At 44.1% G+C, this 25,496-nt stretch overlaps 1 protein-coding gene across 4 annotated transcripts in view; it reads right to left on the bottom strand.

Annotated features, from left to right (window-relative positions):
- The window catches only part of exoc6 (exocyst complex component 6), a 107,041-nt gene that overhangs the window by 30,407 nt on the left and 51,138 nt on the right, over positions 1-25,496 (bottom strand). For all 4 annotated transcript variants that reach the window (XM_063221902.1, XM_063221904.1, XM_063221903.1 and 1 more), the window contains exons 10-18: positions 23,836-23,882; positions 22,644-22,764; positions 15,388-15,459; positions 14,205-14,302; positions 12,301-12,406; positions 11,666-11,775; positions 5,225-5,336; positions 4,452-4,586; positions 1,816-1,995 (exon numbers count right to left, since the gene is read on the bottom strand). In XM_063221902.1, coding sequence (XP_063077972.1) covers positions 1,816-1,995; positions 4,452-4,586; positions 5,225-5,336; positions 11,666-11,775; positions 12,301-12,406; positions 14,205-14,302; positions 15,388-15,459; positions 22,644-22,764; positions 23,836-23,882 — 981 coding nt within the window. The remainder of the gene's footprint in view (positions 1-1,815; positions 1,996-4,451; positions 4,587-5,224; positions 5,337-11,665; positions 11,776-12,300; positions 12,407-14,204; positions 14,303-15,387; positions 15,460-22,643; positions 22,765-23,835; positions 23,883-25,496) is intronic.

The following is a 25,496-nucleotide window of genomic DNA, read 5'->3' as shown; positions in this document are numbered from 1 at the left end:
TGGACATTTGTAAACTTCAATGAGACTTATAGAGCAGTGCAAGTAGGGTTGCCAACTGTGAATGGAAAAAATACAAGACACTTCATTGAGGCTGGGGGGTCTGGGGGTCCTCCCCGAAGAAAATTGAGCATTTCTTAGATGTAATTTCCTGCATGTCAAGGCATTTTATCATCCCGTGTCCTGTTTCAGCTCAATACGGAACCCATACTTTTATCTCTAAATACGGAATGATCCCGTATTTCAAGGGACAGTTGGCAACCCTAAGTGTAAGCCTTCCAGAACACATTCACCTTCTTCTATAAGTCCACACTTGTATATTGAATGAGTTATACGCAGCTTCCTTATTTGCCTACTTTGGTTTTTCAAGCGTAGTGATAGCCTTCGGCAAATTCCTACAGTTCCACAAGCAGCAACATGATGTGAGCGTTGCCTAGCCTGAAGATGCTTTTCCTCTCATGAAATGACTACGTTTGCTCAACATACTATACAAGACCAGGTCAGATAAGTACTTGCGATTTGATACGTCTGTCTAAAATTGATTTACAGGATGGGGCTTTCCCACAAGAACAGTATTAGACTATAGGAAAAAGCCTGAAGCCTTTAGCTGCACATTCTTGGCACAGATTTGCTCCTCATTTTTTCCAAGAGTTTGAATGACAATCTGACCTGCTGATTTAGACTGTATTTACCTTTAACCTGTCCACATGACCACATGCATTTTTGGTCAGGTGTCAAATGATTGTAGTTTCTTAAACTCCCAAGGTTATACAAACTCCACTCCATAGATCCCTCAAGGCCACTGAAGTGGCAAAATGACCAGTTATCACTTTTTAATGTTGCTCGAGTATAAAAACATAAAAGAGCCCTAGGGATGACCATTCTCTGAGGGCTAAGGACTGTTTGACCTCTCTATCAGATTAATAGCTGAAAATGTCAGGGTCACTGATGTTTTCATAGCAGTCAGATGGTGCAACCACAGCTAATGCCACCATCATATGGATTCAATTATTTTGCAGGAGGAGAAAAATCCCAGATGTCAGATCTCAGATGTCAAAAAAACATTCATTTCATCTCAGATGTACAATGAATGAATCAACCAACTTTGCGGGGGTTGTAGTGACAACAGATGTGGTTGCGTCATCCAAGCGTCTAAAAAAGGCCAATAATCCTTAAATGAGTACATGGCAAGAAAATGTAAGCCCTGACATCACATAAGCAGTGCGATGGTCTAGCATTCCTCTGGGGGAGCCTTTTCGGTCATGACAGCCAAAAACTCCAGAAAAAGGGAAAAATAGACAAGACAACCATTGGGACTACATCCATGCAACAACAGAGCTATGAGACCACAGAATAACACATGGAACCAGTGACCAGTACATACATTCCCATATACCGGTATGTATGTATCCATATATATGTACAGCCAAAACACTACACATGGGAAAGAACATCAAGGACATTTATAGCGATCTAACACTGACAGCATAAAAACACAAAAAGACAGAAAAATGACAACATGGAGTGTGTATGTTTGTAAAGAGACAAAAAGAGATATGGTGTGTGTGTGTGCGTGTGTGCAAGATAGAAAGAGAGAGGATAGTGTGTGTGTGTGTGTGTGTCTGTAAGATGGTGAGAGTGTGAGAGTCTGTGTGTGTGTGTATACGAGTGCTAATATATAAGTGTGTGTGTGTGTGTGTGTGTGTGTGTGTGTGTGTGTGTGTGTGTGTGTGTGTGTGTGTGTGTGTGTGTGTGTGTGTGTGTGTGTGTGTGTGTGTGTGTGTGTGTGTGTGTGTGTGTGTGTGTCTCTGAACTCACCGGCAGGTGTGTGAAGACCTGGAAGGTGCTGCGCAGGAAGTTGATGAGGTCCATGAGGTATCCGCTGGCGCGGCCGTCCGACTCCGCCATGCCCCACTCGTAGTCAGCCAGCTGGATGAACTCGTCGATCTTCTGATTCAGCTTGGTGTAGATCTCGCCCTCCGCAGAGTGCCGTGCATCCTGGCACCACACATTACATTACATCACATCACACGTAGCTGACGCTTTTTATCCAAAGCGACTTTGTTATTTACTAGTGTTGCACCGATACCGATACCAGTATCGGCCGATACCAACAAATAGGACACCGATACCATTTATAGATGCTCGTATGACACTTAAACACAGCCTTGATGTTATTAGCTCTTAGTTATTTTATATCATAGGTATTTAAAACGTGTAAAAAGTTCTACTGGAGTAGGCAGCAGCCTGACAAAGCCATAATAGCAATGATGTTACATCCAAGTAATAGCCTATATAACTTTTCATATATATACTGTATATAAATTTCAAACAGAGTAGTATCGGTATCGGCCGATACTGCACAGTCAGGTATCGGGTATCGGGGCTAAAAAATGGTATCGGTGCAACACTATTATTTACAGGGTATTGGTTACAGCCCAAGGAGCAATGTGGGGTGAGATGCCTTGCTCAAGGGCACTCCAGCCATGAATGGATGGAGTAAAGCTAGGCTTCGAACCTGCAACCCTCTGATCTTAAGATCACCTCCCTTACCATTAGGCTACGGCTGCCCACACAATATAAGGCAAGGAAAGGGCAAGGCATGTTTGTTTGTACAGCGCATTTCAACCATAAATGCAATTCAATGTAGTTCACAAAAATTAAAGAAGCATATAGAGAAAGACATTTTTAAAAAAAAACAAGAAACAATGAATATTAAAATATTAAAATATTAAAATACGACATTAAATATTTGGAATCAAAGAAGATTAACATTAGGTTAAGTCAAAGAAGAATTTAATCAATATAGAAGCACAAGAATTAAAATATACAATATAAAAGGCCAGTGATCACCTTCTGCTAGCCCTACTAGTGAAGGCCTCACATCAGGGGTGTCAAACTCATTTGGTTCAGGGGCCCCATGCAGTCAATTTCTGCTTCATATTGGAATGACATTGTTAGTCAATTATCTTGAGGTGGATGTCAGTAGGTATATCAGCAGCATTGACTGGAAATGGCGAGAAGTTATTTGTTCTCAAGAATTGAAAACCTGAAATCTCTAGGCAGGGCTAGAGATTTACTTCTTTATTTTTGACATTCGTACGTTTTTGTTTTCCCCCTCTCCAAGTCTTGGGCCGGATTAAACCATGTGGCGCGCCGCATCCTCCCCCTGGGTTTTATGTTTCACATCCCTGCTTCACATTATACACTACGCAACTCCACCACACATCCAAACACAGTCTTGCGTGTGTGCCTTGACTGAAGTTAACTCCACATTCACAATCTCATTTTTTAAACTTCCGTCCATGGTCTGTCAACAGCCATGCTGCAGCTAGCGAAATTATCGTTCAATTTCTTTGATGCAATGACAGTGATAGTGCTACTTTTTATAAATTAAGTCACCATTGGGGAGCTATGTTTGTTTTATGTTCAATATCCTTTCAATTCCAGTGCTGGTCTCCTTCAATTGTGCAACAAAGCAATGCAACAGACCTTTGGGGGTTTGGGGGTATCTTCCTTGATTAAAAACTATTGGCACAATCTTTTCCTGACACTTACAAAATTAAGACAGTTGCAACACTGCTGCACAATAATAAACTCCAGATGATTGATGAAACACATCATTTTGTTTCCAATCTCGACACTTGATGAAGTTTAAAAAATCTTAACTTCATTCAAGAACAATACCCTCAGAAGAAAGAAAATGCCCACACAGGTTTTTATAATTTTGGTACTCCAGAACTGACAACTCATCACTGCTAAACACAATGCCCCTTTCAATTGCACAAACTTCATCACCAAGTTGCATCGATTTTTGACATGGTGGAGACAGACAAGAGATGGAGAAATGTGGCACTGAGAGCTAAAATCATTTGGGCAGCTAAAAGGTCATGACCTTTGCCCTCTGCACTCTCTGGGTTATGACAGCCAGCTCTGATGGCTTCAAGAGTAAACACTTATCACTCAGTGGCCTGTTGTCAGACGTCAGTCTCTCTCGCCTTTTAATCTTCAGCCTGAACCCTCCCCACACAGTCAACAGAGAAGAGCACCTCTCGTTCTCCTGGTAGGCCAAGCCTCGAAACTCTCCCTTCATTGTGTGTCTATGTTCAAAAATAAACTATATGATTATTGTGGAAAACTTGATGATTTGTGGAAATTTTCATTCCTGAAAATTTGCTTTTCTCACCACCTTTGCCAAACCAATCCTCCCACTCTAACCTCATCCATACGTACTTACGTAGCAGTTACAAGAGTCTCTGCAGCCGGTACATAGTATATTATAAAGTTGACAAAGATCTGAGCATCTTAAACTGGTGGTTAAACATTTTGTGCCTTCATTTGTGTTTAATTAATGAGTCCTTTACGAGACTTGCCATCATCCTGCAGTATTTATTCCTGTGGACCCCTGTCTTTCTTCATTGCCCAAAGCAAGAAGTAAAAGATGGAGGACCAACCTTGAAGGTGGCGAGGCCGTAGAGGCGTGTGGTGTGGATCGTTTCCGGGGAGACGTTGGTGATGTTGGTGATGAAGTCCTCCAGGTACTTGCAGGCCTGCTCTAGGTGTGTAGTGTTGATGATGATCTGAACCAACTGCAGAGCACACACAAGAACCATTGTCTACCTCAGAGAAGTGACCAGGCATGTGTTTCTTGACAGTGTCGTTGCTAACTATGTTAGCAACCGAATTGGTTGCAATGTAATATCCCATAGGCAAATGGTTAGCAACAGAGCTTTTGAGAAACGGGGTCCGGGTCAATGGACTGTGTAGTTTAGTATCTAGTGTCATTTTGTACAAGCCCATTTGTGCTGTTAACTCTACCCACTGGTGATTTTGCCTTGTTGTTGTTAGCGTTATTGGTGTCAGTGAAGCCTACGTATAAGTGTGGGTGGTGATGACCTCACTGGAGACCAGGTGCAGAGTTGCTGTTACCACTGTGAAGTCAGTTGCTGTGTCTCAAACGGCACATTTGTGTCAGTGGACTGGCATTTGGTGTATAGTGCACACAGTGCACTGGGGTCTTTTGTGCGTAGTCTTAAGAGAAAGTTCGGAATTTCAGTGCACTGAACTTTCCGTGTGAGCACCCTCCACACTGAAGCATGGTGCTCGAAGTGCACAAGCGCAGCATTTGAGACACGAAATGTACAGAGGTTCTGTTTTCGTCAATAACGCCCATGTGTAAGGATGCAAGTCGTGTGCGGGAAGACTTGGTGTGAGGGCTGTTGTTTACCTCGGTGAGGCCTATGTGGGGTTTCTTGATGAGGTTCTGTAAGCAGCTACTCAGAGTCCTCGTCAGCAGCAGGTTTGTGGACTTGCGCAACATGTCATCGATTTCCGTTGAGCTGTAAAACACAACAGAACATTGTCGGCCATGAAAGTACAGTACAGCAGTGTCTCCCAGCCTTTCTTGTCTTGCATACCCCCTAAGCCTTGTTGTCATGTCATGAGTACCCCCTAGGTCATACTCTATATCTCTTCCTCTATCCCAACGTGGCAAAAAATTCAGTTCGTTTTCATTATTACACTTTCCCCCCATAGTGTTCTCATGTATCGCTAAGTGGTACACGTAACCCTGGTTGGGAACCACTGAAATGCAGTGTAGTGCTCAATTTAAGGGCCATCTAAAGTGCATTTACCACAAGTTAGCCCAAGGCAAAATGAGCTGATCTTATTCTCTCTGAGCATGAACTGATGCCATTTTATTACATTCCATTCTATAATAATCCATGTAAGTCAATAAATAAATGAAATACATGGACTGATTTTTATGAAAATCAACCATCCTTCCAACTAGGCTTTAAGTGCAGCAGAGTGCTTTCTCAGCACCTGTCTACTTAGTCAATCATGTTTGCTTGAGTAAAGGTCAGATTAGACTTCAGCAACTGCGAGCGTGAAAAGTCGCGTGGGAGTGGCCACGAACCAATTTTGTATTCATGCATCTGCGAGCTCTGCGAGGTCCGAGGTCTCGTTGCCAGCCACATTTGAAATTGCGCGATTAGGCTACTTTCACTACATTGTGCACTGCGGTCATTATTAAGCAATGTTGCTTTCTATCCCGGTTAGCTAGGTATTTTCACACAAATTGCAAAGGCAATGCAGTGGTATCATTATTTGACATACCCAGTCTGTTTTCACGAGCAGAAAATGCAAGCATGTAAAGACAGTTGATTCTGCCGATGTGTGTTTACATTCGGTGGAGGAACGGTAGTAAAACCGCAGGCATTGTGCCACGAGTGTTCAACTGATGCATTGTTTGTTACTTAGCTTAGCTTCGTGTATTTACACACATTTACACACAAGGCATTAATAAAGTTTTTAACAGAATACAGCTCTGCTCTCGCAAACTACTGGCATTGCGCTGCCACAAGAACAGAACAAGGAAGTAGCGAGACGACCAATCATAGTGCCTTTTTGTCTGCGTACTCCGCGTCCGTCCGACGGATAGTTAGAATTTTTTCGAGGCGCTAGACGACGGGCGCAGAGCCTCTGAGAGGGGGGCGTGGACTCGCATAGACAGAAAACGGACGGACGCAGATTCTATGCGAGCGAAGCATAAATCTAGCTTAAGTGTGTGTGTGTTTATTTGTTTGTAGATGTGTGTTTGCTGAGCACTGCTGGGGTCTGTTGATGCGAGAGATAAGTGTCACCACCTTCGCAGGAGCTGATTAGTAAGGTGGGGGAGGGGTGGGGGACTAATATGCTGCTGTTGGGGGGGGGGGGGGGGTGATAAGAGTTGAAGTGGGAGGGGGACAGACAGAGAGATGTGTGTGCGTGTGTGAGAGAGAGAGAGTGTTTAGACTGGGGGGACTGAGGCATTGAGAGGCAAGTTGAAGTAGAGAAGGCGTTCACGTGATTAGAGAGAGAGAGAGGGGGAGAGAGAGAGGGGGAGAGAGAGAGAGAGAGAGAGAGAGAGAGAGAGAGAGAGAGAGAGAGAGAGAGAGATTGTGTGGGGTCATCATCTCATCACTTGGCTAATTAGCTCCACAACAGGCCTATGATGCCAAGGAGAGGGGAGGAGAGGAGAGCTGCCCCATTAGCATTCAGTAGGAGCCAGAGCAGCAGGCCTGTCCAGGCAAGAGGAGAGGAGAGGAGAGGAGAGGAGAGGAGAGGAGAGGAGAGGAGAGGAGAGGAGAGAAGAGGAGAGGAGAGGAGAGAAGAGGAGAGGAGAGGAGAGGAGTGGAGAGAGGAGAGGAGAGGAGAGGGGAGGGGGGAGAGGAGAGGGGGGGGGGGGGAGAGGAGAGGAGCCACCCAGAAGAGGAGAGGAGAGGAGAGGAGAGGAGAGGAGAGGAGAGGAGAGGAGAGGAGAGGAGAGGAGAGGAGCCACCCAGAAGAGGAGAGGAGAGGAGATGAAAGAACCTGAGAGCAGAGAGGAGAGCAGAGGAGAGGAGAGGGGAGCAGAGGTGAGGGGAGGGGAGGAGGGAAGATAAAAGGAGAGGAGAGCAGAAAAGAGAAGAGGACACAGGAGAGGAGAGGAGGGCTTAACAAACTCAGGGATTAGGGCAGGGATGTCAAACTCAGGCCAGGGAGTCAAATCTGGCCCGCCGAGCCATTTTATTCGGCCCGCGAGATAATTTCAAATGTGTATTACAGTTGGCCCACATACACCTTTAATGTACAGTAAAGTGTAACGGTAACACTTTAGAATAATGGATGCAAAAAAGCATTATAAAGACTTAATAAATAATTAACTATTGATGAACAAAACATTAACAAACGTTTGTAAATGACTAGGAAATGTAAACAAATGCTTGTAAATGACTAGGAAATGCTATGTTAATATTTTATATTTATCAAACATTTACAAGTTGCTTGTAAATGAATAAAATACTCTGTTATAAGGTGTGTAAAATCTTGCATATATCATTTGTAGATATTTTATAAAGCGTTAATAAAACTTAGTTAATAATAAAAACATTTGTTAATGTTTTATTCATCATTAGTTCATTATTTACTGAGTCTTTACTAAGGAACATTATTATAAAGTGTTACCAGTGTAACAAGACTTGAGCATGAAATATAGTGTGTCACAGGATGTGCAGACACATTTGACCTACCATATATGATGGGAAAGAGTGTGTGAAATTTAACTATGAGTATGAAGTGCATGGATGAACAATTTTATCATAAAAATAAACCTTGAGTTTGGCCCGCAACTTTGTTCCAGATTTTGATTTTGGCCCTCAGTCAATTTGAGTTTGACACCCATGGATTAGGGCATCAATACAAGAAACATGGACTCCTTCACCCTCCACCTCTAGCTGCTGTGCTGTGAAGATCTCTGGCACACAGTGAATGTCATACATCATACAGTTAAGATGCTTAACAACAGTCATGGATGTTAAGGTCTCGCTTCATTGTGAAGAGCTTTGGATGTTTTAAAATGTGGTAGATTGGTCAAATGTATGGGCTTGTAGCTGTAAGTAAAAGTCCAGTGTTGTCCAGTGGGTGGAAGTGTGTGTATCACACAAGTGTGGAGGCATGTGTGAGTAAGCCGGTTGCTATTATGCAATATGTGGTGGGCATTATGTAGTCAGTAGACGATGTGTGTGTGTGTGTGTGCTCAGAACAAGATGCTCTCATCATTCACACACACTTTTTATAAACACTTTTCGTCCTGTTTCTTTTACATTAGACAAGGACCTGGACTTGGGATGCGTGGAGAAAAAAAAGTCTTGCTGCCAAGTTTATCTAATCAGAAAAACAGCACTGCCCAGTCCTTCCTCTACTCCCGGGTCAACCGAAGCATGCCGGGCCTGGGCGCTAAAGCCCTCTGGGATGCGTGTGTGTATGGACGGACGGGCCCCGGGCCTGGGAACGGATTTGGGGTTCCGTCGGGCAAGCACAACACAGAGCCCCAGCCTCAGTACACACAGCGCAGGGGCAGAGGCCAGTGGAACGCATGGCAAAAACAAATACTGGCACCGGCTAAGAGTCTGGGAGTGCAAGTGTCAGTGTGTGTGTGTGTGTGTGTGTGTGTGTGTGTGTGTACATCTTTGAATGTGTATGCAAGTGGGAGGTTTTGTGTACATGTGTGTGCGTGCGCATGTGTGTCTGTGTGCGCTCGTGTGTGTGTGTGCGTGCAGGAGTAAGCTTGTGTGCATGAGTGTATGTGTGCACGCTTGTGTACATGTAATGCAAATGTGTGCAATGTGGGAGGTTTTGTGCAATTGTACGCAAGAGCAAGGTTTTAGAGCAGTGTTTCCCAACCTTTTTTGTCTTGTGTACCCTCAAGCCTTTTCGTTTTGCCATGAGTACCCCCTAAGTCAAGTTCTATATAGATGTTTCCATCCCAATGTAACTAAGCTCCAAATATTTGTTAAAGTTTCATTTTTCCAAGTACCCCCTGCAGTGTGCTCGCGTACCCCTAGTGGTACACGTACCCCTGGTTGGGAAACACTGTTTTAGAGTATAAGAATGTGTGTGTGTTTGTGTGTGTCTATCTGTATGTGCAAGAGTATGTTTGTGTGCATGAGTGTATGTGTGCACCCTCGTGCACATGAGTTTGCAGTTGTGTGCAGTCGTGTGTTTGTGTGTAAACATGTTTGTGTGCAAGTGCAAGAGTAAGTGCATATACGAGTGTATGTGAAATCTTCATGTGCTTGTAGAGGACATCTCGGTAAGACTTCACAATAACCTTCCGCATAAATGGTTAACTAATGGTTAGCTAATGGTTTGTTGTGCATCTATCATACTATTATAAGCATTGATATATCATTATTACATCAATTGTACAACACTTACTAAACATTTGCTGTTGACAATAATATATTAGGGCTGCACGATTGTGGAAAAAAATTATCATCACGATTATTAAGATCAAATCACAATCACGATTATTAATCACGATTATGCAGCAGCGCTTATGCACCCCACCCCCCCAATTTCCGGGGCGACATAATATACCGCACCATTAGTTAACATTAGTTAACCATTAGTTAACCAGTTAGCGGAAAGCTATTGTGAAGTGTTACCGACATCTCTCGTATCTCTAGTGAGTGTTTGTAGAAGAAAGCTCTCATCAGCAAAAACACGGTCCTCTCCTCGCAGGCCCCAAACAAAATACTGGCACAGCTGGGGCTACGCTCTGGGGCGGACAGAGAGAGAGAGAGAGAGAGAGAGAGAGAGAGAGAGAGAGAGAGAGAGAGAGAGAGAGAGAGAGAGAGAGAGAGAGAGAGAGAGAGAGAGAGAGAGAGACAGATACCTTGCTGACACCCAAGCGAGCAAGTGAGCGAGCCATGTGGCCTCTGCAGCGGGCGGAAGGGGAAGGGGAAGGTGGCTAAAACGGCACGCTGCCTCGCTGGTCAACATGACCAGGGTAACGCCGGGGTCACAGGGTGATTTCCCCTGGGAGTCAACACAAGCCCGCCTTCACACTACACGCAACATCTTTCTCTGTGTGGGCGCGCGCGTGTGTGTACACAAGTGTATGCTTGAATTTAAGTGTGCGCGTGCGCGCGTCAGGGCTTGACATTAACTTTTTGACCCACTGGTCACTGTGGCTAGTGATTCTCCCAAGTCACTGGCCATTCAGATATTCCACTAGTCACAGATTTTAAATTGTTTTTTTCCCCCTTTATCATGATAGTGTACGTCTAACCTCAGAAGATGAGGTGCTAAAGCAAGATGAGTGTATAGCTTTCTGCATGGAAGTACATCAAGCTTAGAAACTGAGTTACTGAGCTTTTTCTTGAACTTAAATACAAACTATTCATACACAAAGTGCAGAATATAGGCTACTATGATGCATATATCAAGGCATAAGCTACCAGCCAAATTGGCTAGTGACACTGAAAGTGTTACTAGCCACAGCTAAGTTCTACCAGCATTTGGCCGGTTGGCAGGTGCCAGTGTCAAGCCCTGGCGTGCGTGCGTCTGTGCGTGCGTGCGTGTGTGTGTGTATTCGTGATTGCTGTAGCACTGCCAATATTTTTGTTGCTGCCCAGCCAATACTTTGAAGTCCAGTTTGCATTGAATAATAAACCACTTGATCGCTTTATGAACGGCAGGATGGATAGATAGGGCGCTAGATAGACAACACAGCCCTGAATTATTCCGCATAAATATAGCCAGATTAACAATTTGTATGTGTATGTAGTCAAGTGCTACATACTCTCCTACAAAGGCAAAGTGCAGCAACTATATATTTTGTCAAAACTGTGTTCCGACTGATAATCATCTTCATTACACCTCATGTATCTCGTGACAAAGCACATGTTAGAGGAGCACCGTGCACCCGTTCGATGAACAACCAAGAAGTGGTGAGTCATTATGACAAAGCAGTCGTTCTCCACAACTGAAAAATATCTCTGACATAAATCACATTATTACTTGACAAGTAGACTGTGGAAACAGCAGAAACCATTTGCTGCGTCTCAGATGCCGCACTTGCGCACTTCGGGCACTATGTTTCAGTGCGTAAAACACTGCCTGTAGTGCACAAGAACGCCATCTGAGACACAGCACATATCTGTGGTGTTATGTTATGGTTCACCGTCATTCAACCCGGATTGTGTCTCTTTGCGTCATTCTTTCTATGTCAGACTGGTTTTATTGTTTTGATTTCTTTTGTGTTGTCCGGGCTCCAAACAAATGTGTGTATGCATGTGTGTATGGGCATGCGTGTGTTCGTCGGCCCATGGCTGCGGGTCGCTGTGTATGTTACAGCCCTCACCTGCGGTGTAGAGACTCGGAGAACTTAAGGCTGGCGTAGATGAACTCCTTCACCTGTGTGTACATCTGAGGCACCGACTGAGACATGGGCAGCTTCTTTGGAAACGGTTGCTGGCAAACACAAAGACATCAACAGTTTAAACATTCATGCACAGCCTCTATGCACAGCTTCTCAGTTCAAAGATCCATGCACAGCTGGTAAACGCAGGAGCACTTAAAAAGAGAGAAGCTTACCGCACACTTGTTTGACTTTATGCTCATTTATTCAGAGCCAACTCTGTGTCAAACAAGTGTGCGGTAAAACTTCTTTCTCTTGACCGATAAATCAACATTTTAATTTGGGTGCAACTTGTAAAAGTTTCTTGCACACCTCAAAACTGGCAGGTACAGTACGCAAGAGATGACCAAATTCTGTAGAAAAATGAAGGTCTAAGACTTTGCTGTCTGTGCTAAGACATGCGAGGTCCCCAAAACTCCATTCTCCATTGCCATTCTATTTGTTTTTTTGGTGACTCATTTTGTTATTTTGAATGCAAGAAGGAAAAAACGATATCAAATGACACAACACTAAAATCACAACCTTGTGACTAGGATGCGTATGCAAGTACAGTATTCTACTTGTGGGTGTCATGTTACCTTCTCAATTTCTGCGTCGTGAAAGGGGAACCTGCTGATGACCGATCTGTACTCCTCTTCTGTCTCCACAGGGATTGGACTGTAGTTGTCCTGTTCAAATATCTCCCTGTACACACATACACACACGCACACAGAATGTTAACTGAATGATGGCTACAATTTTATTCTAACTGCATGTGCATGCCATAGCAGTTTCTCCTATGTGTGTGTGTGTGTGTGTGTGTGTGTGTGTGTGTGTGTGTGTGTGTGTGTGTGTGTGTGTGTGTGTGTGTGTGTGTGTGTGTGTGTGTGTGTGTGTGTGTGTGTGTGTGTGTGAGAGAGAGAGTGTGTGAGTGTGTGTGTGAGTGTGTGTCTGTGAGTGTGTGTGTGTGTATATGCGTGGTGAGTATATGCATCAGTTATTAAGAGAGTTTGCTCCACTCCATAGAGCTTAATGAAGTCTCTACGGCCCTGCCGTGACTCAAACGGTAGGGCACTGCACTGCTACATCGGGGACCCGGGTTCAATTCCTGACCCAATGTCACTGTGTGTGACATTTGAAGGAAGGATGTCTGTGCTTCAACCTTGATGGTGCTCAGGGTCGGGACAGTAGAGTCTAGTGTAGTGTCTCCAAACGGGTGCTCTACAGCCACCCAGGGAGTGTTGGGGAGCCCTAGGTGGGACGTTGAGAGGGATGCAGCTGAGAGGGGGCATTGGGGGGCATTAGTCTATTTTATTTTTTAATACTAAGGGGCAGGGCTGTCAACGAATATTCAACGTTCGAATCCGAGTTCGAATAGTGCAAGAAAACACAAATTCGAATGTGGAAATTAATATTCGAATGTGGAAAAAAACGTGCGTGGTAGAGGAGACGCTGGCTATGCTGGCTGAAAGTAGGAAGTGTAGAGCTCTGGCCCAACTGGACGGCAGAATACAATATTTAACCCCCCCTTTTTGTCTTTAACGTATGTACTTTTCAGCCAGACGGACATTTGTTGCAGCATTTCTGTGGGTGCTGTTCATTGGTATGACGCGCAACGCGGCTGGCCCTTGAAGTTATTCACGCAGGTTTTGTTTATGGAGTAGCCTCATGATTGTTTAACATTTGAGTTCTTATTGCTGTTTGAACTGCATTGTAAGAAGTTGTCGTCTCTTGTGAATGACTTACAACGTAGAACCACTCCACACTATGCACGGAATAAAAATGAGCCAAGTGATAAAGTGGTATGGAAGCTGGCGAGGTGCGAGTTAGCACCATGAAGTCATAATATAGCATTTTTGTAGCTATACAGATAAGCGACTCTTCACTTTTTTTTGCACCGTCCGCTATAAACGCTGGCTTCAAGGTGACAAGAGGCTTTACAAATTGTTTGTATTGTGCACGAGGCCGCTGCAGGCGGCATGGAGTTAGGCAAAGCAGCAATGGAACCAACCGAGCAAGCCAGGTAGGCTGCACTCTAGATTTTTGTTGGAGAAGTTGGGTGACTGTGTGTGTGTCTGTTCGCGGGTGTGTGATAGTGGGTGAGTGAGAGAGAGAGAGAGAGAGCGCGCGCATACACGGTGGTGCCGTGTCTTCTTCGGTGGGTTGTGCGAAAACACTAAAAGTTTGTATTGTTCAAATGTATCTGTCCGATCTTTAGCACAAAATAAACTCAGTGCTTTTAAAAAAAAAAAACGTCCTGCTCGGTTTTTTTTTGCGAGGACCTTCACTATTTCGTGATATTCGAAGGATTAGAATATTCGAATAGTTCGAATTCTTGTGGTTTTTCAGAACGAATATTCGAATGTCATTTTTTTTGCCATTTTGACAGTACTACTAAGGGGGGTGTTGGCAGGCTTATGATGAGGTCAGGGAGGCGTTGGACGGCTTATAATAAATATTATAGGTTCCCCACCCCTAGGTCTGTGTGTGATATGCAACTGACCTGAAGACCAGAGCCCATTTCTTCAGCAGAGTCTCGTTGTACTGATCTCGGATCTCAAACAGGAGATCAAACAGTCTGTTCACTGTAAAGCCATAGCCCTGGACGAAACAAGAAGGGAACAAAAAAAATAATCATAAATCAGGTGCAGTTTCCATGTAGCAGGATATTTTTAAATGTGGATATTTTTTCTCCTGTTTAGGTGGAAACGCAACATATGGATAAAAATAAACACTCAATTGTAACAAGTGCATTTTAGCCCCTAAATGGGATATTTTTAAAGCATTTTTTATATGCGGGTTTTAAATATGTTTACGTGTAAACGGAAGGCCAAAACCAATGCGTTTTCAAAAATAGCAGGCTACGTGGAAACAACTTCTCAATTCATTATTATCTAACCATGAATTACCATGGAAACACCTGTGGCAAGACTTCTGCGTGATTCACTAGTGCCTCGGAAAGAGGTGCCTAATGTGATCATTGGTAAAAATAGCTTTATTAATTCAACATTCTATTTGACAACATTCTTAAAGGTGCACTGTGTAGGATGGTGGCCAGAGTAGGTATTACAACTATGCTGTTCATTGAAACAGTACTGCCAATTGCCGCATTTGATGGTTTCATGAATATCTACTAGGTAATAAACTACATTTTAGAAGTATGACCAATGTACATTACCTTTTGCAGCTAAAAATGTCTATTTTTGGAAATTCAAAATGGTGGACCCTTTGTTTGTTTGAAAAGTGCAATTGTCCTTAGTGGTAAGTATTCATAAAAAAGATAACGTTTGTGAATGGACAGCATGAATACTGGAAATAACCTATTACAAATATTACACAGCCACCTTTCAGGTCTAAAGCAGTGTTTCTTCACTGGAATAGTCACAGGGCTCACAATTTTCTATTGCCATAAAGTTGTGACCCAATTTTTTTACGCCACTGTCAGTCCATAGGTTGGTCAGGAACTTTTTGGATTGTTTGCATGCGACATAGGTCTGTTGACATTTTTAGTGCTCAAGTCAATTTATTGTAATGCTCACAAAATATAATACATTTGATAATATGTCTGTTCCATTCTTTAAAATTACCAAGAGAGCAGTTTTGTATCCATTTTAGGACTCCCAATAAGAGTATATATCGGTAATACATTTTTTACAAGCTGTCGTTGACATTACACATAGACTAACCTGTAAAGTGTCTGCAAATATCACAATCATGTTTTTCAGCTCCAGGACCAGGTCTGGATCACTGCAATATGACTGCAGGGGAGAACAGAGAAAGAAGCAAAAAACACAAAACCAACATTATAGTACAGATTAAGGACGAACACTCATCAAAAGTTACAAATTAGGGCCCATTTATTTAAGCCTCATACTTTATACTTCCTCAATGTCCCATTACAGTGTCTTCCACAGGGGAAAAAAGGTGGAATCAATATTGCCCCACACAATGAATAAATTAACTAATTCATTAAAACCTTTATATCTCCAAGGGAATTTGTCTTGCGTTAAGGAGCCATAGAACAAACACTTAGACATATAGACAATTACGACAGTACAGAAAGATCAGTCTAAAAAAACATACAGCAGCCAGAGTAGAATAAAATAAAATACTGATAATAATAAAATAAAATTATATAAAACAAAATTAATGATCTACGAATGAGACAAAAAACAGTACCCCAAGCGTATATTCTTTGTATGTTACAGACTTTACATTATGTATATGGATTCAATCTTGTTTGTATTGTTCCATGTGTTTATATTGCACTGTATGCATATGATGTGACGAGCGATTGCGGTCCTTGTGTGCATGTGCTGTACCCCATTTAATAGCATAATAGCCTAAATAAATCGGATTCCAATTCAACTCATTAAGCAGAAACAACAAAAAAAGCAATAAGGCCCCCAAATGTGTTTGCACAGACAGCACAGACAACAACCTCACCTGAGGTAGCGAGTTAATAGCGGTTAAAGATTACCCGTTTAATTAAGATAGCGTGGCTTTACAAACGACCGGGGTCAAATCAATCAGTAAGAAAAATCACCCCATTCTTAAGAGAAACCACTCCTCCCTCCCTCCCTGGACCACCACTCCTCTCTCTCTCTTCTCTGAGGAAAAAGAGAAGCTTGTGTCTTGATTAATTAGCATCGAATGGCCAGCTCTATGGAGGTCACTTATTGATCACATACCTGAGCAGGGTTTATAAAGGCCTCTTAAGAGGGAATTAGCACGTGAATGCCGGCCCAGAGCTTTGCACCCCCCCAACCTCGCCACTCGCTGATGGAATAGAGCTCGCTCCATAGGGGTGCTTAAGAGGGGTAACCGTGTGTGTGTGTGTGTGTGTGTGTGTGCGTGTAAATCCTGTCACTCAACACTCCTTGGCCTAGGTCAGGCCACCTCAGTCTTCTCTCTTCATAGATTCCTCTCCCTTCCACAGATACTGTTCACACAGACACACACACTTACCTTTATGCCCCAGATGTCTTGTTCTGGGTCATGCACACACATAAGGCCACTAGTCATGGAGAGTGTATCATATTGTCTTTGCTTAATGATGTGCTGTGATAAGGAGATAAGGCTTATATTTCCTCAGTGGCATTCCCCAAAGTCTGAGGGCTGCTTGAAGTGCTCCATCCATGCACTGCCAGATCACTCCATTCACAGCAATTTAATGGTAGAATGGAGTAGAATTAAATGGAAGGCAATAGAAGTGTGTGGACATCTAGAATTAGCCAAAGTGCGCCTTTTGTTACTTTACTTTTGAAAACCCATTGAAAATTACTTTTGAAATGGTCTATTTTGGCTATTCTTATTCTAGTTGCGGCTGTACTCATATATATATATATATATATATATATACAAATATATTTGTAGGTGCGCCTGTGTCCACCGTTAGCTGATGTGGTGTCTTCGGTGGTTATCTGAGCCAGTGGTGTGGGCACGTGTTGTTGGGCCAAGGCTGGAAGGAAAGGAGAGACCTCCTACAGCAGGGATGTCAAACTCAGGCCCGGGGGCCAAATATGGTTCACAGAGTCATTGTATTCAGCCCGAAAGATAATTTCAAATGTGTATTACAGCTGGGCCCATTGATGTATAGCTTGAACATGAAATTTGGTGTGTGACAGGAATTTAGGAGCGTGCCCAGGCCAATAAAATAGCTCACTCATAGGCAACACAATAGCCTTGGTCTCATTAGCCGCGCTTCAGCGGCCCGGGGCCGCCCGGGGCTCAGGAGAGTGGCCGGCTCGGAGCTGCCGGCCCGGGCCATTTTTTGCCTGATCGGACTCATAGCCGACCCCAGGCACATTCAGGTACACGCCTTGTTTGTGAAACGTCAGTCGGGCACAGCCCACTTTCGCCCCAAATCACAGAAGGACAACAACAGAACGACAAAGGAGGAGAATAAAATGGAGCAAACTCTGCTGGAGCAGGTCGCCGTTTGGCTCGTAGCCTACGGACAAAGACGACAAGAACTGCAAAGAAAATGGCTTGCCTTTCAAGAACAGTTTTATTACATGGCAAAGTTGTCGATTCAGAAGCTGTATGGGACGCAGCGCATGTTAAGAAGACAAAGACGCATGAAAATACGAGCAGCTCGACAACTGAGAGTGAACAGAAGGAGACGTGCGAACATGCCCAGTTAATCCCCCCAATCGCGCACAGAAGCATGAGCCCCGGACATAGCGAGACATGAATGTGCAGGTAATTGAATAAGTTACCATGTGAAAGGAGACCAAATCCCTGAGACATAGCACCTTCATCAGTTGCTATAGAAAATTATATCATAGCCCCGGACATAGCGACACACCCCCTCGTTGCGGCGTGCCACCTGTCTATTCATTCATGTTATTTCCATCCATTTGACATTAAAGCCCTAAAGTGTAAATTTCAAACTGTGTTTGGCGATCTGTCTGAAACGTGCGATATAGCCTACCAGACCTTCGGCGATAATAGCGCAAAAGCTAAATAAGCCGACATAAATGTCATGTGTGAGTATTTGTGAGACACTTTTTATTGGTGTCCAGTGGAAAGCATGCCAAATCACGATAATGGCACAAGAGTTGGCGGCTAAAAGCAGAAAAAAGCCGACATGACTTAGCTATGACATCCCAAGTTTAAGTGTAGTGGTGCCCATGATCCGATAACAACAAAAAAGTTATGTTGACTAAATAACTTTAAAAACACAAACAGAAGTGCCAAGGTTGCATCCTATGAAATTATGCCATAAGAAAGCCAAACACCCCAAACTAATGCTTAACCATAATTTGCCCAGAATTTAGCGATAAGTCCCCCATGCAGCCACATTTTTACACAGAGGTTGACCCCGCCTCCGAGCCTCGGCGGTGCTTGCTGGCCCATCGAATTCGACGGGCCAGGGAAATCGGCCCTTAGCCCCACAACCTGGCCCGGCGGCCATCTTTAGCACCTAGCCCCCTTTTGATGAGATCACCGTCAGCCCCCTTTTGTCCGGGCCAGCCCGGGGCTGGCCCTGCAATGAGACCAAGGCTAATATGCGCAGGCACATTTGAACTACTGTAAGAAGGGGGAAAATTGGAGTCTGAACAGCCTGGTCCAATAGCATCTCCATGTGCTGGGGCTAACCTGCATGAGGGACCTCGATTAGGAATTTTCTGGCTCTTTGACAGGATCCGGATCATAGTGGCTCATTAAGTTCAGAGAGCCGTGGCTCTTTTGAGCATTTTTTAATTATTTATTCAATGTTAAGATGATAGCAATTTTGACTCAACCTCTCAAACCTCTCTGTCCAAACAACAACTGATTGTCCTCCTTCTAAAGACTTCCTTCTAACTCTCTGAGGGAGACACTTGTGTGTCGTCGTCGTCCCCCTGCCCCCCCCCCCCCCCCCCCCCCCCCCCCCCCCCCCCCCCATTAAAGTACACACGTGAAGGTCACATGCTTAAAGTGAATGAAAATGAACAAAACCCCCCCCAAAAAACAGTAGAGTGGCTCCCCCAGCTGTAATTCGGTTCCTGTCATTCAGGAGCCGTTCAAAAGAATCGATTCGTTCCCAAACGTCACAACACTATTAGGAAAACACAGCAGTTTGAGGAGGGCCAGCAGCACTGGAGGCTCTCACTGGCTGATTTACGACCACCCACTCTCTCCCTGCCCATCTTCCTCTCTCACCGGACAGCTCAAGCAAAAATGGTTTGTCATTTCACAACTGCATTTCATACATGGCGTGTGGTGGCAAAGCATTTTTTTGCTTTTATGTGAATCACTGAACCATGAGAATCTTCTGCACATCATTTCCCCATGCAAGGATAAAAATATTGGTTCTGAACAGAACTGCCCAGACCAAACCCGCACCATAACCTCTCAGTAAAGACATGCTTTCCCGTTTGATGTTTTGTCATTAACAATGCAAACATGTTTCAAAAATGGCACGCTATTTATAGGATTTTGTTGAAAAGCGCTAAATCTGCAGTGACAATTTTAGCCAAAATATGAAGATGTATTCATCTCCCTGTTCCTCCCTCAGCGTCCTCCAAAATGTCAGCTCATGTGCATGTATAATATGATTGGGCAGCTACCCACTCACACCCCCCAATTTGAAGACTTACAGGCTTTCCTGCGACGGGCTATTTCATGTACTACTTTCGGAATCCCATGACAGCTAAAAGTAATATGACTTAAGAACAAGTTGCAGACTTCCACTTTATGATTCTGAATCCCCACTCAGAGGGCCACACTGGGTCTCCACGTCCGCCCCTCTTTCTGGCGGTGGCTTGTTAAACATTTCCATAAGGGCAGCAGGGGAGGCAGGGCAGAGCAGGGTGAGAGCGAAGGGGAGGGGGTGCATGGAGGAGGGCAGGAGCGGCGAGGGAGGGAGGGATGGATGGAGAGGTGGAGGGTGAGAGCAAGTGGTCGTGGGAGTGCGTAAATCACTCTCCAAATGAGCGCAGACTGGCCACTGACACACAGCGTCACTCCAAAGACAGGACAGGCCCTTGGGCCGGCCCCACACACACTGCTCACCAGGCTCGCAAACGCGTAGCCGTGCTCGCTTACGTGCGCACACACACACACACAGGCACACACAGTACACAGTATAGCACACAAAGCACAACAAAAGCTCATCCTCTCTCTCATACACACACACACACCCACAGTACCACTATCCACAGTCACTTTAGTGTACGCACTGGCACGTGCACACACAAACACAAAATCGTGCACATGCAACCTCTCTTTCTCTCTCTCACACACACACACACACACACACACACACACACACACACACACACACACACACACACACACACACACACACACACACACACACACACACACACACACACACACACACACACACACACACACACACACACACACACACACACACACACACACACACACACACAGCGTTGGCTGACTAACAGAATGAATAGTGTATGAAAAACATAATGGAATCTACTGTACGTTCGTAATGCTCATTCTTAAACACATTCACTTCAAGACTAGACCAGAAGAAGGACCAGGGCCTTATACCTCATCCTCCATCCTCTGCTTTCATCACACAGCCCCTGTTTACGATCTTCAGAAAAGACACAAACTTGTGTTGCCGTTTTGGTTAAAGCCGTTTTCAGTGACATTATCTCTGGCATTGTTTGTATTTCCCAAATAGGCAATTCAATCCAAATGGGTAATTGACAAGGGTAATTCAACCCCATTTCCAGGTGAGCCCGGAGCATTTCTGTGGAGCGATGATGGGTTTGGTGTGGTGTGGTGTGATGTGATTGCCAACACTAGGTTCTTAATGGGGGACAGATTGAGGCGAGGAGGGAAGATTAAGTGTGAATAATCTGGAGGCACTGAGATGTTAGCGGGGTCCAGTCAGTTGTAAATCAGTTCGGGGGGGTTTATGCAGATGGAGTAGGGCTGCTGCGGTGTTTAGGGTCAGGGTGGGTTTGCTTCTTGTGTTTGTGACACTGTGGGGCGCACAGCAGGGGGACGAAAGCTAGAGTTTTCTGGGGATGAGGGGTGGGTGTGTTTGTGTGTGTGAGCTGTGTTACCATTCTAAGTACTTTCTTTCTTTGAATGACAAGCGAGCACGGCTCAGGCCAGGTCGGAAGGTGCATGTCTTGAGGAGATGACCCTCACGGCACTCATCGCTGCCCCTTGTGGACAGCACGGCTACCTCTCACTACAGCCAAGGCCGTTCTCCCTGAGGTTACATGCCCATGACAACGGTCTACTACATCATAAACGCAGATGTCCGTTTTTTTTCTCACCACAATTTATCTGCGTGCTCACGAGCATTTGGGTGTGGAAATATGCTTGCTCGTGGAAACAGGGAAAACGTCTAAAACTCGCTACTTGCTGACGTAAATGCACGCCGCGTGCGTGGGTGGCAGTATCACCAACACCAAATGCCTGTTAATTCCTTGTACTTCCTCCAATGGTTTCGATAAATGAATGTCCAATATATGTCTTCTGTGCTCTAAATGACTCTAGGTCAGGAGGTGCCCAATTTGTTTACATGCATCAAAGAGACGAGGCAGGATTCACTCATACCGTATGAATATCCCGTCTCTTTGCCTGCATGGCTTTTAACGTTTCTATTGCTATATGCTCATTCATGTTGTTCCCTGAAAGCAGGCTGTCAGATTTGGTGGCAAAATATTAGTAAACTTCCAAGGGCATGTGCAAAAAAACCTGAACTTCTGCGTTTTGAACTGTTCCAACAGCGACGACAGGTTGTAACGTTTTCAAGATCTCCACTCTGGAGGGCGTTTGTGTTTTCTCCGTTTTGAACTCCTAAAAAACGCTGTCACCATGTGCAAGATGGGGACATCTGTCCAAATGGTCCACGTTTACCTATCGTTACCAGTGTCGTGGGCACGTAGCCAAAGTCCCTCCACTTGGCAACCACCTTGGCGACGCCTCGGGGGCAGCTATTTTTCAAAAATTTTCTCTATATCATTATGAGCAGCATTTGCTTGCAAGATGACTGGATCAATGACAGCACAGCTCAGTAGGCAATTGGCTCTTTTTGACGGAAAGGTGGGAGAAGTGCAAGTACACGCCCTATTGGCGTTACAAATCGCCCCACGTTCATTTTTATGGACGTTTTCTTAAATAGTTTGTATCGTGTAGAACGTCTCTACTACAGCACACTACCTCACAACAAGGGCTGTGTGCAGTTTGGCAGACCAGTGAGGAATGTTAGTCTAGAAATGTAGCTGGACCTAGGAGCTCAGTAAATATAATTCACTATTTTGAATCAACGCTCCTAAGACTGGCCCAAAAAAAAGAAACTCGTGTGCAAATGCCAAAGCCAAGTGGAAAAAGGGAAGGATGTTGCTTTCGGCTGTGGCGGTAAGACTGCTTGTGTACCATGTGAAACTGTGTGTGCGTGTGTGTGTGTGACTTTTGCTTGTATGTGTGTGTCCATGAGGAAGGGAGATGTCCTCACCGAGTGTGTGCGTAAGACGGCGATGATTTTGGAGAGGGCCATGTTCCAAAGCTCGTCTGTGAAGGCTCTCGTCACCAGCCCCTCCGTCGCATGGAGAATGTGGTCCTCCACCACAAAGAACCTGCCACACAACATAAACAAACAAATAAAGAAAGAAATAAAGAAAGAAAGAAGAAAAAAAACCACAGGACTGTGAAATACAACCCCATTTTGACTGAATGAGGCCAATTGATCTTAACCCCTTAAGACACGGCATTATAAATTAGCTGTTACCAGCATGGCATTGACCAAGTCGTAATGTATACTAAAGGCCCCGCGCACTGTCATAGTAGTGTAGTACTACAGTAGTTAACTTTCAATGTCTATTACAGCGTGCCTCAGGAGGTACGGCGTGCACTAAGGGGCTACCATCAAAATAACTTTTGTTTAAAACTGGTGACATTTTAATTCAAGTCACGTATACAAATGTATAACTTCATTTCAATAGTCTTAATTATCTACATGTGGTGTAATGTTCAGTACACCTCCACATACTCGACACTAATATCTAATCCAAGCAGAAACCCTAAGATATAACTACAGTCAAATTTGTACACACTTAATGACAAAATATCGTATGATCTAGATCAGGGGTGGGGAACCTATGTCTCGAGGGCCGTTGCGGCCCTTGAGCCCATTTTATCCGGCCCCCGATGTAATATTAATGTTATGCAGCTTCACATGAAATATGACATATTTTGTAACGGAATCTTAAAAAATACATTTGCAATACAATTAAGTTATATTCAAGGGACCTAGAGAAGGTGGGGTCTGTTTTAAAGGTGGCTGCCTTCAATATAGGCCTAAAGTGCAGGGGGAAATCCTGGTTTGTGTTCATAGTACGGCCCTCGGAGGACTCTTACGACCCTTGGAAGAGTTTGAAGTGGCCCCTCGAATGAAAAAGGTTCCCCACCCCAATCTAGATGTTGAAGGAAGAGTAAAATAAACTGCCACCAAATGTTTTTTTAAATGTTAGTAAACTCAAGATACTTTAGAATTTACATCTAAAACAGATACACAGTTGAAGAGAAAGTTCTTTGAGGCCAATTAAGTAATCTATGGATGCTTTGGAGATTATGCACAACACAAATTTTATAGTGCTTCTAAATTATAACATGGGTGGCAATAGCATTAAAACTTTCACGACTCTTACCCAACTATCTGGTTGAAATACTTTCTGTAGCCTTCCACAGTTTCATGCTGGAAAAACAAACAATAAAGCCCAAGTTGATACATTGTGTAAAACTGAGGAGAGCGAGCAGACATCACACATCAGCACATCACAAGCATTGTAACAAAATCAAAACTTTTATCAACAGCTACTTTTGTCTTGTCTGTCTATTTCTTCCATTTGCAATATTACAATAAGGAGTTTGGCAGATATTCTCGCCCAAAAGTGGCTTTCCACATGGATAACAAAAACAGTTGCAGATGCGTCATAACAATATATTATCAAACTAGACATGCACTCAGAGAGTGCAGACCTCCGCCAAGGAAGCTGTTTGATAGAACATATGAGTATGTTACTCCCTATTTTTATTTGAAGTCTTTCTGCTTTCTTTTTGTGGAGTAGGAAACTGGAATGTAAATGTTTGCCCTGTCCCGCATTTCAATTTGCGGTCACTAGGGGCGTCTACTAAGGCTGTAACGATATTGCATCGAACCGACGTATCGCGGTACGCAGACCCACGAACCCCTATCGCGAAACTGCCTCGCAGAATCGCGATGCGCCCTTTAAAAGTTGTTACCAAAGTTCTTCCCTAACAAAATCTCTGTTGTTACCCCTCAGTCTAGAAAACAGCAGCTTAAATGCAAATGTTTGCATATGCGCTTAAAAAAGACAAGTAGAAAAGGGGCGCACATGTGCGAGTAACACTTCCATTCATCCCTCTCTTATAAAATGTTCCGTCCAACCAGCACGTGCATTTGTTATTATCAATTGCCTGAGCAACCTCCGCGAGACGAAACACTTGGAAACGTCGGAAGGTAAAGCACAGAAATGAACAACAGACCCAAGAAGGCTTTCAAACGTGTGAAGGTTAAGATTCATGCATGCGCCGATGCTGTTGAGTGGAGATAGACGTTGAGCAGAGAGCGAGCGAGAGAGCGAGATGCTCCGCCTGCCCAAATTCATAAACCACGCGACGCTCTATCAGGGAAGTGTCTGAAGTCGGGCGAACGTTGAGGTCGATGTGGATATTAATAGGCAGCGTTATTCTTCCCCGCATTGACCGCCTGCCTAGCGAAAACATGCTCCATTTCAGCCTGCATCCATTCCCGCTCTTGACAAAATGTCAAATCACAAAACCAAACAAAGGACAACGTGCCTGTTGCATAGTGAGAACATAGGCTAAATGAGTTTCGAGTTTTGTTTGTATAAGCGTGCGCGCGCTGCTGCACGATCAAAAAAGTTTAAAAAATATTAAACATCAAAATTAAGTGTTGCATTTTTGTAAGTAACTTTACACAACATGTTTCCTGACGAAATATGACCAGTGTTGTTTCAGTTAATGTTTGGATATTAATTGGATAATGTTTGATAATGTGAGACAGTTGTTAGACTAATAGGCTACCTACTGGAACCCTGACCCTTCTCTCTCCGTCTCTATCTCCCTCACACACGGCCAGCATCTCAGCATCATATGGTCTAAGCCTATTAATAAGAAGCCTACTTTTCCTTGGTGAACTAATATCCCTTATTGTGCTTTGATGTCAACACCTGGGGAACAGGTTGCAGTGGTATATCTGCAGCATCATTTAGGTACACCTACAAAATTAATGTAGGCAGGTAGGCCTAAATGCAAAAAGAAATCA

The sequence above is a fragment of the Engraulis encrasicolus genome, chromosome 17 (genome assembly GCF_034702125.1).
Source record: "Engraulis encrasicolus isolate BLACKSEA-1 chromosome 17, IST_EnEncr_1.0, whole genome shotgun sequence".
Classification (NCBI taxonomy): Eukaryota; Metazoa; Chordata; class Actinopteri; order Clupeiformes; family Engraulidae; genus Engraulis; species Engraulis encrasicolus.
The sequence above is the reverse complement of the archived record's forward strand: the minus strand, read 5'-3'. Positions and strand labels throughout refer to the sequence as shown.